This window comes from Engystomops pustulosus, chromosome 4 (genome assembly GCF_040894005.1).
Source record: "Engystomops pustulosus chromosome 4, aEngPut4.maternal, whole genome shotgun sequence".
NCBI lineage: Eukaryota > Metazoa > Chordata > Amphibia > Anura > Leptodactylidae > Engystomops > Engystomops pustulosus.
In genome coordinates this window covers 78,089,640-78,104,062 of record NC_092414.1, presented here as the reverse complement: position 1 = coordinate 78,104,062, position 14,423 = coordinate 78,089,640, and the positions used below count along the sequence as shown (strand labels likewise).

At 40.9% G+C, this 14,423-nt stretch overlaps 1 protein-coding gene across 1 annotated transcript in view; it reads left to right on the top strand.

Moving 5' to 3' along the window:
• The first annotated feature begins 773 nt into the window (after positions 1–773).
• LTA4H (leukotriene A4 hydrolase) overlaps positions 774–14,423 on the top strand; it is a 29,543-nt gene continuing 15,893 nt past the window's right edge. The window contains exons 1-6 of the mRNA XM_072146454.1: positions 774–990; positions 3,848–3,978; positions 5,605–5,725; positions 7,855–7,923; positions 10,463–10,567; positions 12,374–12,426. Coding sequence (XP_072002555.1) covers positions 844–990; positions 3,848–3,978; positions 5,605–5,725; positions 7,855–7,923; positions 10,463–10,567; positions 12,374–12,426 — 626 coding nt within the window. The 5' untranslated portion in view covers positions 774–843. The remainder of the gene's footprint in view (positions 991–3,847; positions 3,979–5,604; positions 5,726–7,854; positions 7,924–10,462; positions 10,568–12,373; positions 12,427–14,423) is intronic.

The following is a 14,423-nucleotide window of genomic DNA, read 5'->3' as shown; positions in this document are numbered from 1 at the left end:
CCATATTAAATATACGGTCCAGGAGCCCCACATACTCCATATTTATATACTGTTCTGGAGTCCCCCATATTAATATATTGTCAAGGACAAACATAAAGACACACCTTAAATTGTTATGTTTTCCCTTGGGCCCACATCCAGGTTTCCTTCCAACTCTGGGCAAGGTTGCAGTCGAACCCCCATTTCCAGTATCTCTGGCTCTGTCATAGACTGTCAATATATTGCTTTTTACTGGACAAATCAGCACAGTATGTTGGATTTTTAGAGCATGTAATGCAGATGTGAACAGAGTCTTACACAGCTCTCTTTCACTAGTACATATCTTCATGTACTGCAGAAATTATCTCCAGTCTGCCCTTTCCTACTCATGGAGGCGTCTATTCACTCTTATTGTCCACATTATTTTACCATCCACATAAATTCAGATTTCAGAATAAAGTATTTTTTTTTTTTTTAAAGGAACCTTTCTAATGTGTGGAGCATTGCCTTGCCTGCTACCTTCCCCCGCCACTAGAGGGAGCTCACGACATAGAATAATCATTATAACCTCCTATACAGTGACTTTTTCTGGGAGGTATTGTATATTTATGGATTAAGGAAACTTAGTGAATATAGTGTGGTTTTCACTCTGCCTTCTAATGGCTCATATACACGATATCAGTGACAGACTTCCTTTGTGATTGAGACAGCAGCAGTAAAAAACTACAACTCCCATAATGACTTTCGCGGTCACGTGGCCGTGCTGCGTGCAAGGATTGGCTTATCTTTAGTCCCTCTTGTTGTCTGAGCCGTCACATTGCCGTCAGTGTGTAGTGTGGACACAGCTCCGGTATCGCAGCCACCATGTCTGACCCCAGCTCCTTCTGTTCCTCGGAGCAGTTCATCACCCGACACCTAAACCTGCACCTGAAAGTGGACTTCTCCAGCCACGTGATCTCCGCCTCCTCTGCCCAGACTGTGCGATGCCTGCAGGACTCCCTCAGCACCCTGGTACCTGTGCCCTGCACCCACATACACACAGCGTTTGCTCACACTCCGTGCCCACTTCCTTCTTCTACTTTTATTTCTACCTGTCGCCCTGTATCCCCACACACGCACAGTATATAGATCTCAGCCCATCTATCTATACATGTATATATGTATAGCGATCTGTATGTATTTATCTATTTAGTATCCGCATGGATGTATCTATGTTGGGTCTGTACGCATCTGTTTAGGGTCTGTATGGATGTTTATAACTAGTATCTGCATACTTGTACCTATTTATCTTTTTAGTATCTATTTGTATATATTAAGGATCTGTATGTATGGATGTATATTACTAGTATCTACATGCATGCACCTGTTTAGGGTTTGTATATATCTATTGATGATCTGTAGTTATAAATGTATATATTTAGTATTTTTTTTTTGTCTCTATTTATGATCTGTAGGCATCATTGAGGAAAACTACAATAGGTGTAGCAGGGCATAGATTCTCCTGCTGCTTATATAAACTAAGGGACGAATATTTACTGATCTGTTAGAATCTGCATCATCAAAAAAGACATCGGGGCTCATTCCCACAACAGCAAAAAAAGCAGCTATGTAGAATTTTTTTTTTTAAATAAACAGTACAAGGTTGGATCGGTGTATAGTTATTTTGAGCAATTTGATGTCTCCTATGTCTGATGGAGCTTCTTTGTACTTGACATTCTTTTGCCAAGAGTATGACTTTTCTTTGGTGTAAACTTACTGTTTTGTAATTCCACACTCTTGGAAGTTACATTCTGGTCTTTATTGCCCATCTGTAGGTTTTTTTCCATTAATGGTAGGTGTCTAAAGACCTGTTTACTTGTGATGAAGATTGGCTGAATTAAAACTCGTTTAGTCACTTGTTGCTCTGTGTAAACATGCCAAGTGATCATGCGGACAGCAAGCAACTAGCTGTTTATTTGTTTGATATCTTCCTTACGGGTTTAGGTATCACTGCCAGTAGCACATCTTGCTTTGTATAGCGCAGAATCGGGAACCTTTTTGGCTGAGAGAGCCATGAACGCCAAATATTTAAAAATGTAATTCCGTGAGAGCCATACAATATGCACGTCCCACACAGTAGATAGGTAGCCACGGCACATGCTGTCGTTATGTTTGCTTAGGCGGTGGCACCTTGGTTATAGAAAGGGTCTTGATGCCGGCATCCACTCCTCTCTATGACCCAGGCGCCTAAGCATTAATGCCGGTGACGGTGCCTGGGTGGCATAAAGGATGCAGGCAGCAATGGATGGCCAATCACTATTTTATTAAAGATTTGTCTGCGAGCCAGATGCAGCCATCAAAAAAGCCACATCTGGCTCCCGAGCCATTGGTTCTCTACCCCTGTGGTGGGGTGTATACATCATTATGTATATGTCATTATTCATCCCCATGCAGTGTGGTCATTGCCACATTTTAATAATATACATATGCATAGAATATGTAGGACATACATTTTTTAGACATAACCATAACCATTTCTTGTATAATGTCGTATGAGGTCAGCAGTTGGGCCGCTGTTAATTTAGAAAAGCCATTTGCGTATCATTAATCATGTTTATTACATGAAGTTATCACGTATTGACGCTATATCTACTTAAGAGTAATCTTTGGAACAGAAAAACCATTCAGGATGCATAAAAGTTGACTTTCTTGTCTTGCATTTATGAAATTACATAACTGTGTATGATAAGGATAGCCCTGGTTACATGCCAAGGATCTACTGCAGTTTGCACCCATTTACATTTGTTGATTGATTTGCATTCTGCAGTTCTCTATTTGGTTTTGATGTCTGTTCTGTTTGTCAATGACTACATTCTCATCAGAATGACTGTGTCTATTTGTGTATAAAAATGTGTTCTATTCAGATGTTGACTTATACCATGCCTGATGGAGACATGAGAAATTAAAGTTTGCAATTCTCATCAACCACTTTAGTTGGCCCATAAAGGCATCAACCCTCCACTCTTGTCTATTATGTTGCTATTTCAACACAAAGCCAGAAGATTGTCTTAAAGGGAACCTGTCATCAACAATCGGCCCAATGAAACACTTCCAGTATGTTGTGAAACTGCATAACACCTTCTAGTTTTTGTTTCTTTGCCCAGTGTGGTGGCATTATTCGGATAATCAACTTCGAAGTAAAATGGTTGTATAAAGTCAAGGAGGTGGAGAGTTTAACACTGAAGTCAAGGTGGGGAACCCTGAACGCCTCCTCCACTGTGATTGACATCATGCATTGGACTTCAGGAGATCTGGTTAGTGATTTTCTCAGGATGCAAGACCTTCAATTTCTGAGGAATAGAGTACTTAGCTGCAGTGTTAAAATTTCTGCCTCCTTGACTTTCTACAGCCAGTTTACATCTCACTTTACATTTCACTTTTTAGTTGATTTACTGGATAATGCCACCATACTGGGTCATGAAAGAACTGGAAGGTGTTCAGCTGCTTGGCAACATACTGGTAGTGGTTTATTAGGTCAATTTCTGCTGAAAGGTTCCCTTTAAATGTTTTGCATTTATCATGAGAGTTTGACACTTTTACGGCTAGTACAACATAAGAGATGTGCCCTGTGAAAAAAAGGAACATGGCTTTGCAGGAAAAAGTCTCCATAGCAAAATAATTTAATTTGACCATATGGTCTTTATCAAATACTGAAACCTATTAGGAAGGAACCTGACTTTAAATGCGCCATCAGACTATTGTACAAAGCAGATAATAACATTTTAAAGTCCCGAATTGCACCAATAATTTCAGGCTTACACTTTGGTATATAACTACTACTTCAGAGTGTGATTTATCATAGCTTATTTCTAGCTCTCATTCTCCATAGATTTTGGACACCAAAGACCTCACAATCAAGAAGGTTTCTCTAAATGGACAAGAGGCAAAATTTTCCCTTGGGGCAGCTCACAGTTTTAAAGGCACACCATTGGAAATCACTCTTCCTTCCCCCTTGACCAGGTACATCTGCCGTTATTTCCTTGATATCTGGGTGCTTTACAGTTTTGTTTTTTTTTTTGTCTTCTTCTCTTGCAAGTCATGATTATATTACATGTCTGTGCTGATACACAGTGGTCTTGGCACCAGGTTATCAGCTTGTGCATGTTATTAGATTCTGATAATAACTCCACATTAATATCTCTGTGACTTTTTGACTTTTGACACTTTGTATTGCTTTGAAACTAATGATTACAATTTGCAACCTCGTATAAAGTGAAGAGTCTTTGACCAGTTTTATTACCTATCCTGTATTACGTTGTCTCGAACACTGCATAATGACTTTTATGGTGGTTTTATGATGACTTTTATGATGGTTTTAGCTTGGATTTGCTTTCTTAGCTTTTTCTCGTGATACTTTTGTACTTGAGCTTCTGAGTGTTCGCCACAGTTACAACTAGGTTCTGTGCACTCCTAGATGTAGGGGTAACTTCAATCCTTTTCATGGTCCCTTCATGCTTGGGTCTAGCAATGGCTTTTACCTATACAACCAAAACTTGACCTGTTTCCTAATTTTTACATGTTAAAAATATTGATTAACCAATCCTTGGGAAAGGCCATGAATGTCGTATCAGTGAGGGGACCTGACTACTGGCACTCTTACTGACCAGCTGCTAGCATTGAAATTTAAAACAATTGATGGAACTGGAAGCAAAGATCTGCGATGTGTAGTGGATGTGCCAGGTTACTGCAGTTTCCAATTCCCAATTTTCTCCAATTCCACTTTCTGCATATGAGCACCTCTTGTCAGCTCCTTTATGATACCCTTCTGGTATAATATTAAAGAAGATAGTATCCACTTAAATATTGCATAAGGACTGTGTTTCTAGTTTCTGCAGGCACAGAAATATCCACAGTTAAAGTTACTTCCAGCAGTGGGAGCTGTATATGAAAATTGCACTCCCATTTGTAAGTTTGAGAGGATATCTCTGGTTCTGTGGCACCTACAAACACCGCTCTACTTTGAAAAGACTGAAAAATCACGCTAGGGTTCATTTTTTGGATAGGACATTAGGATACATTATATGTATGTATGTATGTATGTATGTATAGATATGTATTTTAAATTTTTTTTTTTTTTTTTTTTTTTTTTTTTTGTTCTTAAACATGGCCCCATTCACTTAATTGGGAGATATTGATAACTACCGTATATGATAATGACAAATAAGGTTAACTTTATGATTCTTACTGCACCATGAACTGGCCATGCTATGCATAAAAATAGAACTATTGAACTATGTCCTATTTTCTGACTTTTTTGGAACACAAAAAACACATGCCGCCCCACCACAGGGGGGCAGTTTTTGCGGTGGTCTGCCCAGGAGACCAGGTCAGGTGGGTGCCAGCTCGCCGTATTTTTTTTTTTTTTTTTTTTTGAGGATATGGCTTGCATGCGGGTTACATACAGGTAAAGCGCAGTCAGTTTTTACAGTTAAAAAAAATGCCCACAAAAACGGGACCCGACAACGAATACGGTTGTCTGCATGAGGCCTCAGACTGTATCAGAACTGTTCATTTTGTATACATGCCAATGTTAGTTATTATCTGGAACCCTTTTGACAACATATTTTTTTATTTTATTTTGCATAGAGGAGAAGAAGCCATTTTGGAAATATGTTCTGAAACCTCCCCAAAATCTTCCGCTCTTCAGTGGCTTAAACCTGAACAGACTGCTGGAAAGACTCATCCTTATCTCTTCAGTCAGTGCCAGGTAATTCAATGTATTACTTACAAGGAGTTGAGTTAAAGTGTGTCCACACAAGGCGGGACACCCTGCAGATTTTCTACAGCAGAAAAAGGGCACACCAAATGCTGCATTTTTTTGCAAGGAAATTTTGCAGTAAGAGTTGACATGTCATAGATGTAACATCCTGGTAGATGTCAGTTTCCACAGATTATGTGTTAGAGTTCCCTATGGCAATAAATATCAATATATGGGGGATTGATTGTTCTTTTTTAATGTCTTTATTTGACCAAAGACAAAAAAATATCTGGATTTCGGCAGGTTGTTATGCATGAAGCAAGTGGACTTTACAAAAATTCGTAAAAACCACTATATACAGTATGTTCCATAAAGCAAGGTGAGGTCTCTTGCATCGTAATAAAGTACGAGATATCAGGTTTAGAGGTTTTACATTCTGCTTATATCATGAGGTAGGTATCAGACCCACCAGTTTTTTTGTATTCTGGTCTTTAAAGGAAACCTACCACTTTAAAATGGTAGTTCTAACCCTGAAATACCTTGCACCAGCTCAGGGTGAGCTGGTGCCGGAGCATATCTTCATAATTTTCAGAAACCGCTTGTATTGCTTGAAAAACTCATTTATTCATTAGATTTCTTCCCCCCCCATAGGCGCACCATCATACGTTCTTGGCGCACCATACGCGCAACCTTGCGTGCGCCTGAATAGGAATTGTCGGACAGCCAGTGATGTCACCGAGCTCTCGGGCACACTCGCGTCTGCGCAACTTCGCACGCGAGCTCGGTGGCGTCACTGGCTCTCCGACAATTCCTATTGAGGCACACGCACGGTCGCGCGCATGGTGCGCTGAAGGGGGGTTGAAATCTAATGAATAAACAAGTTTTTCAAGCAATACAGTGGTTTCTGAAAATTAAGAAGCTGGTGCAAGGTATTGCAGGGTTATAACTACTATTTTAAAGTGGTTGGTTTCCTTTAATCCTGGTCTGATTTTACTCTTTATAAAGAAGAATTCATACTTGCCATTTCAATTGTGAATCTACCATGTGTGCTGGGAACAAGCTTTCTTATTCTTTATCGAGGACGGTGACAGGTTCTTAATAATGTCCTTCTATATAGAGGGAGATTCACCTTTACGAAGATTCAGCATTCAGATGTCCTATAGTGCAGGTACAGATTACAATTCTGGGTAGCGGCTGCTGAAGCTGTTGACGATGTAGTTGTCCTATGCCACATTAGTCATGTTAGGAGGAGTCCAGCATGACTCCTTTCTCTGCCCTATTGACTCCTTAGGTCATTAGTACAAATAATTCATAGTTCTTTTTCTGTATAATGCTGAATCTCTCAGAATATAGAAGGATATCATTGGACCCTGCTTTGTTTATGGACACTTTGATTCATGCTTACATTTCTAAATGGGAATGGGGAAAGAAGTTGCTGTCAGACTTCAGCTGACCTCCCAAAATCATCTACTGGATGGGTGCATAAAATAGCAATCCAGCTATACCAATGTTTTGTTAATGTGTAGGGTCTATTAAATAGGCTTCTATATCAATCATACATATTGTTCCCCAGGGGCTTTGTAAAACATTCAGGGCAAGAGCCCCAATGTATAACTACCAATACTCCATATTGTCCATTAACCTTCATGCTCTATCCCCACATGCACTCGCTCACTCCAAAAACAAAAGTACTAATTTTATGAAATCCCTGCCTGTGACTGCAGGTGACGTGTCCTTGGTCCTTGTTCTCTTTTTGTGATTCAAACCTTCATAAAGCTAACAACACCAATATTATCCAACACCCAATCCACAGCAAAATCTGTACGGAATTTGCAACATGTGCAGACAGCTTTCCTACTGATCGCTCTGCCCAGGGACATTCAGGGCCCTTGCCCCGCATGTTTTAAATTGGCAATGCCCCTTCTTTACCCCCTTCCAATCTATCAGATAAAACACATAATTTAGCACCACAGAGTATTTAATTTGTATCTGAAAAGGTCCATTTAAATAGCTTTTTTTTTTTTTTTTTTTATCGATTTATAGACATTCATTGATTTATCGGAACATGTTTTACAATGTGACTGAATATATAATAATATAATAAGCACTATTATAAATGTGTATTTTATGTTTTCCAGGCCACACATTGTAGAACTATTGTTCCTTGTCAAGATACTCCATCAGTGAAATTCACCTACTACTGTCAGGTTTGTTATTTACCAAAATGTTAAAATGCTAACTATCCCCAGCCAAAACACTATTGTCAGTGGTGCCTTGGGAGATATTCTTAGGCACATGACAGTATTGGGGGCTGTGCACGGCATGATTGACGTGGGCGGCCGCAACCCAAAAGATAGAGCAGGTTCTACGGAGAGCACTTCCTATCTACAAGGGATGGGGGAGGAGCGCTTGCGTCCATTCTGCACCCTCTCCTTCTGCCACTGGAAATATCATTACGGTGTCAATGGTGCTCCTGGTATTGATTACCTTATGATGGCAATAAATCTTTCCTGTTCTAAAGACTGAAACAGAGTTTTTATTTTCTGCTTAATTGTGAATGTATTGCTGCTTGTTAAGGGTGGGTTTGTTCCGACAAACTCGCTCCTTGTGTCAGTGGAATTTACTTGCCCGTACATAGAACTGCTGAGCCGACTTGCTGTGTCAGTTAATCAGTTCTACATTGGGGGCAGTTGATCAAATTCGCTTGTGTACAACTGGACTTAAAATATATTAATTCCTACCGCTACCTTATTACACATTTTATATCAGGTGCATTAAAGCGACATCAGAAAATCTGGAGTAACCTGAACAAAATCCAAATGTAAGCAATGGCTACAAAGCAACTTTGGTTGCATCAGCAGTGTGTCAAAATATCAAGGTAGCCACAGTCTCACTGTTACGTTTAGGGCTACCAATTCACTTACGTTGTAGTGTTGAAAATGCAACAGTTCAACAGTCTTAGCTGGAATACAGAAGATCATTATGTCACTTGTCTTGTAGTAATGAGCGAGTTCTGCCATTACTTATTCCAGCTGTTGACTTGGTGTGGTAGAATAACTGATGTGTTCATATAAAGTTTGTGGCTGAATCCTGTGGTGTTGAGGAGGTCTGTGTATTTTTTTTTTTTTTGTGTGTCTTTTTTTGTAAAAAATCAGCAAAAACTCCTGTAATAAAAAGACAGTGGGGATCATTTACTATGGACCTTGCACCAGTTTTATGTCAGACTTTGCAAGGTTTTTTATGTGCAAACTGCTTGCAAATAAGTAAAGGCGAGTCAGTTCACCTGATGGCTTAGTGTATTCCTGTAAGACTGAGCAAGGATAATCGTTGTTCCAAGTCCAACACAGAAGATATAGAAAAAATCCAACTCGCAGGACAATCTGGGATAATCGTAAAAGCATAAAATTTTCTTTATTTCATAATTAAAAGATCCAAAGATATACAATAGAGGGAAACGCTCCACAAAAGATATACAGAGGGAAACGCACTACCACAGCTCAATGGTCTATGCGTTTCGGAAAAAATCCTTAATTATGACCTTGAGCTGTAACCAACAAAAGAACAAGAGAGAGGATATGTATAATGGACTGGGGTAATATCAAAAAAGCTTTATTAGTACATATACATAATCACAATAACAACAAGACCATAAAATAAAAACACTTAAAAAGTGCACCATGCAAGGTGTACTTAACCTCCCAGGACCTGTATGTCCTGGGCTCCCCAGCCCAAGACCGACCCAGTCAAAACGACAAATGTCTAAAGCAGGACAATGAAGAAAGTGCTAAATACAGCTGGATAACGTCAAATTGCAGCAGGAAATATGTGCATATATAAAGTGACCAGTGCAGAAAGTAAACCAAACAGTCCTGTATATAGTAGCCTAAATGCCTAACGTATACGGTACCTAATGTAGATCCATGTAATGAGGTAAAGGAGGCAGGAAGGCAAGGTCGGAGTGGGGAGGAGGAGAGAGGAACGAACCACACGTGTATCGTCACCTACTCTGGTGACTTCCTCAGGGGTATGTGACCTTGACCTTGAGCTGTGATGGTGCATTTCCCTCTGTTTTTGTATATTTTTGGATCTTTTAATGATAAAATAAAGAAAATTGCATGCTTTTACGATTATCCCGGATTGTCCTGTGAGCTGGATTTTTTCAATTACCATATTTTTCGGACTATAAGGCGCACTAGAAATCCTTAGATTTTCTCAGAAATCAAAGGTGCGCCTTATAGTCCAGTGCGCCTTATATGTGAACCATATTTACAGACAACAGCTGCATTGAACTCTGCACAGGTCTGCCACCTGATGGTCATTCATCCTTATACTCCGGTGCGCCTTATATATGAACCTAGACGTTTTAGCAGGCGTTTATTGATGGTGCGCTTTATACTCCGGTGCGCCTTTTAGTCCAAAAAATACTGTATTTAAAACCTGTCCCTGCCACATCTGTGTCGCACATCTGCCCGTGACACAAATTTTATTTGTGAAAGTGACGGCACATTTATTGTGCAGAGTCCGACAGAAATGTATTTCAGCCCTATGTTAAAGGAGCACCAAACAAAAGTTTGTGCACACGGTCTGGGCAGTGCAGGGATCATCAAATTCATGAAGAACATGCGCCAGAAATCCTGAATCTGGTGCACCTTGCATTATACACTGGCAAACTGCACTGTTTTTAGTAAATGTATCAGTGTTTTTCAGTACTTGATATTGAACAGAATTATTATTTATCTCCTATAGATGTCTGTTCCAAAGGAATTGGTGGCATTAATGAGTGCTTTAAATGATGGAGATTTTATTGATCCACATGACAGCACAAGGAAGATCTATCGGTTCAAGCAAAATGTAAGTATCTTTTACATTCCTATGCGGTATAACATGTATGTTACAATCTAATATATTGTGTAATTTGTCTGTGTTACAGCATTGTGATTCCTTGTATGGGCAGCTGTATGTAATAGTAAAGTATAGACATTTTACATAATAGAAACTAATCTAAAAGAAGAGAAAAAATATTATGGCTGTCAGCAAACAGCTGAAAGCCAGTATCTGAGGTCCTGCCAGTGGTTATAGGGTTAACATTAGAAGGCAAGGGGCATTACTATGGCGCAATGAAAATGCATCCGCACCCACAATCACGAGGCAAAGAGGTACCAATGCAGGAGATTGTCGCTTAGAACTTCTTAAACGCTGTGGTCAGTTCTGACCACAACATCGAAGGAGTTTAATCACCATGATCTACACTCACCGGCCACTTTATTAGGTACACCTGTCCAACTGCTCGTTAACACTTAATTTCTAATCAGCCAATCACATGGCGGCAACTCAGTGCATTTTGGCATGTAGACATGGTCAAGACAATCTCCTGCAGTTCAAACCGAGCATCCGTATGGGGAAGAAAGGCGATTTGAGTGCCTTTGAACGTGGCATGGTTGTTGGTGCCAGAAGGGCTGGTCTGAGTATTTCAGAAACTGCTGATCTACTGGGATTTTCACGCATAACCATCTCTAGGGTTTACAGAGAATGGTCCGAAAAAGAAAAAACATCCAGTGAGCGGCAGTTCTGTTGGCGGAAATGCCTTGTTGATGCCAGAGGTCAGAGGAGAATGGGCAGACTGGTTCGAGCTGATAGAAAGGCAACAGTGACTCAAATCGCCACCCGTTACAACCAAGGTAGGCAGAAGAGCATCTCTGAACGCACAGTACGTCGAACTTTGAGGCAGATGGGCTACAGCAGCAGAAGACCACATCGGGTGCCACTCCTTTCAGCTAAGAACAGGAAACTGAGGCTACAATTTGCACAAGCTCATCGAAATTGGACAGTAGAAGATTGGAAAAATGTTGCCTGGTCTGAGTCTCGATTTCTGCTGCGACATTCGGATGGTAGGGTCAGAATTTGGCATCAACAACATGAAAGCATGGATCCATCCTGCCTTGTATCAACGGTTCTGCCTTTTGTGGTGTCATGGTGTGGGGAATATTTTCTTGGCACTCTTTTGGCCCCTTGGTACCAATTGAGCATCGTTGCAACGTCACAGCCTACCTGAGTATTGTTGCTGACCATGTCCATCCCTTTATGACCACAATGTGCCCAACATCTGATGGCTACTTTCAGCAGGATAATGCGCCATGTCATAAAGCTGGAATCATCTCAGACTGGTTTCTTGAACATGACAATGAGTTCACTGTACTCAAATGGCCTCCACAGTCACCAGATCTCAATCCAATAGAGCATCTTTGGGATGTGGTGGAACGGGAGATTCGCATTATGGATGTGCAGCCAACAAATCTGCGGCAACTGTGTGATGCCATCATGTCAATATGGACCAAAATCCTGAGGAATGCTTCCAGCACCTTATTGAATCTATGCCACGAAGAATTGAGGCAGTTCTGAAGGCAAAAGGGGGTCCAACCCGTTACTAGCATGGTGTACCTAATAAAGTGGCCGGTGAGTGTATGTTAACACTGAACCCAACCATTGTAGAGCCTGGCTATTAGTAGGTGCTTCTGAGCCTGTGGAAGGACCACAATATAATTGGATGTTGTAATGTGGTACCATACTGGCAACTGGGAAGTTCAATTATGTTATTGTATGCCTAAAAGTCAATTTATTGATTTTGTAACATTAGCTCTTTTATTTTGTTTTAAATAGGTGCCCATACCCAGCTATTTGATTGCTTTAGTAGTTGGCGCTTTGGAGGGGAGGTAAGTGTACTTGTATTGTATTTTTTTCAGTGCCACTCCAGTGCTTACCTGTTTCTTAAGTTATCACTGAAGTTACTGATACTTGTAGCTTTTATAGCCTCATATGTGTAATGAGGAGGACTACATTAGGCTGCATGTTGTCATAGTACTGTGAGAAAACTGTGTGGCATAAATGGTGCTACCATGGCCTGCAGGATCTCTGGACTTGTTGTGTCTCACACATGTGAGACACAACAAGTCATTATATAGGTAGCTGGCAGCAGTACAGCATGTCGGTACGTTCCTCAGAAAACCTTGAAGGGAACCTGTCACCAGGGACCTCATTTTCACTAAAGACAGATTGCAGAAGCTCATTGTAGCTGCTGTGCAAATATGCCTCTCTGCCTTTTCTAAGCATTTGCTTTACAATATAATTGTGTGTTATAACTTGCCTTGCACCCTGACAGAATCCTCTGTGTAGTCCCAGGGGTTGGGCTTTGGTTTGGATGCATTTTAAAAAACATGTGACTTTGTGTTACTCCTCAGTTTTTGGCCCCCACCTTTGTACTCTTCTACAGCTCCTCCTGCTACGTCGCAGAGGTCACAGCCTGGTGAGCTGACATCAGTGGGAGAGGGAGGAGCTGTACAGGAGCACAAAGGTGGGGGCCAAGAGCTCAGAAGTTTATAGCACAGACAAGTCACATGTTGCAAGGTAGTTATAACACACAATTTTATTGTAATGCAAATGAAAAAGGCATAAAGACTTATTTGCACTGTAGGGGGGCTTCTACAACCTGTCTTTAGTGAAAATACGGTCCCTGGTGACCGGTTTCTTTTAAATAACCTAATCGAAAGCATACCAAGGCATGTAAGTGCATGTATTTCTGTGCATGGTGCTCATACTTGATACTTCGTTGTTTTGAATAGTCATTAAGCCATACCATGTCAATAGACCCTGTAATTTCTATAATCACTACCTGTAATTTCTATAATCACTACTTCTCCTGCTTGGTGTTGCATTTTCATTATTGAGGACTTGATTTAGTATCACCATGATTGTAGTGAAAGACAAAATCTTTTTTTACACCACACATTGAATAACACACCATTTGAAACACGAAAACTACACCAGAAGAAATTTAAGAAAATGCTTTATCCTAAAGGTTAAAAATAGCATGGTTGTCAAAGAGGTTTATGGGCCTCCCTTTGGTATATTTAGGAACACTCTGTTGAGTTGTGGTTGCACCCGGATATTGCTTATGCAAGGGAACGCTGGACAGACTATCTGAAATAAATACTGTATATCTTGCCATAAAAACCAGCACAGCACAGATTTTAGTTTTAAAGAGTTGAATATGAACTGAAAGCTGTGCTGTGATTGGTTGGTTTGTAAAACACAAACACATTCATAAATTTACCCCTTTAAAGTCTGGCAGGTGTTGTGACCATTTGACCCAGGTTAAGATAGGTATAGGTAGTTGAACCCTCACTATCGGTAAAGGATTTTGTACCCCAGCAATATGGCATTACTTACTATGATATGAATACTTCTTAGGCTACGTTCAAACGAATGTGCTCTGCCGTAGCGCCATGCATGGCGGGCACACTTCAGCACACGGGAGAGGAGAAGGGGGTGAGCGCTGCTCGCCCCCGCTCCTCCCCATAGAGATGCATGTCGCATGGAGCCGTAATATGGGGAAAGATAGGAGGTGTCCTATCTTTTCCCTGGGTATGGAATGGTAGGTTGACGCACGTGTGCTGCATCATACCACTCCGTGCACCCATTGCTGGCCTATGGGGGATGTATATATGGTGCAAACCTCCGATAACGCTATTTTAACAATGCGGTGGTCCGATGTATTCATGAGGGGGCGGGATTGTGTGCGTGTTTAGGGGCGGTGACTGCCGCATGACACGTGGCAGTCACTGCCGGACTATGGTGCGAGTGGGGCGGTCCGGAGAAGAGGCATAGCCTTGGACCACCCCCTCGAGAATACGTCGGACAAATTTGCGAGTGG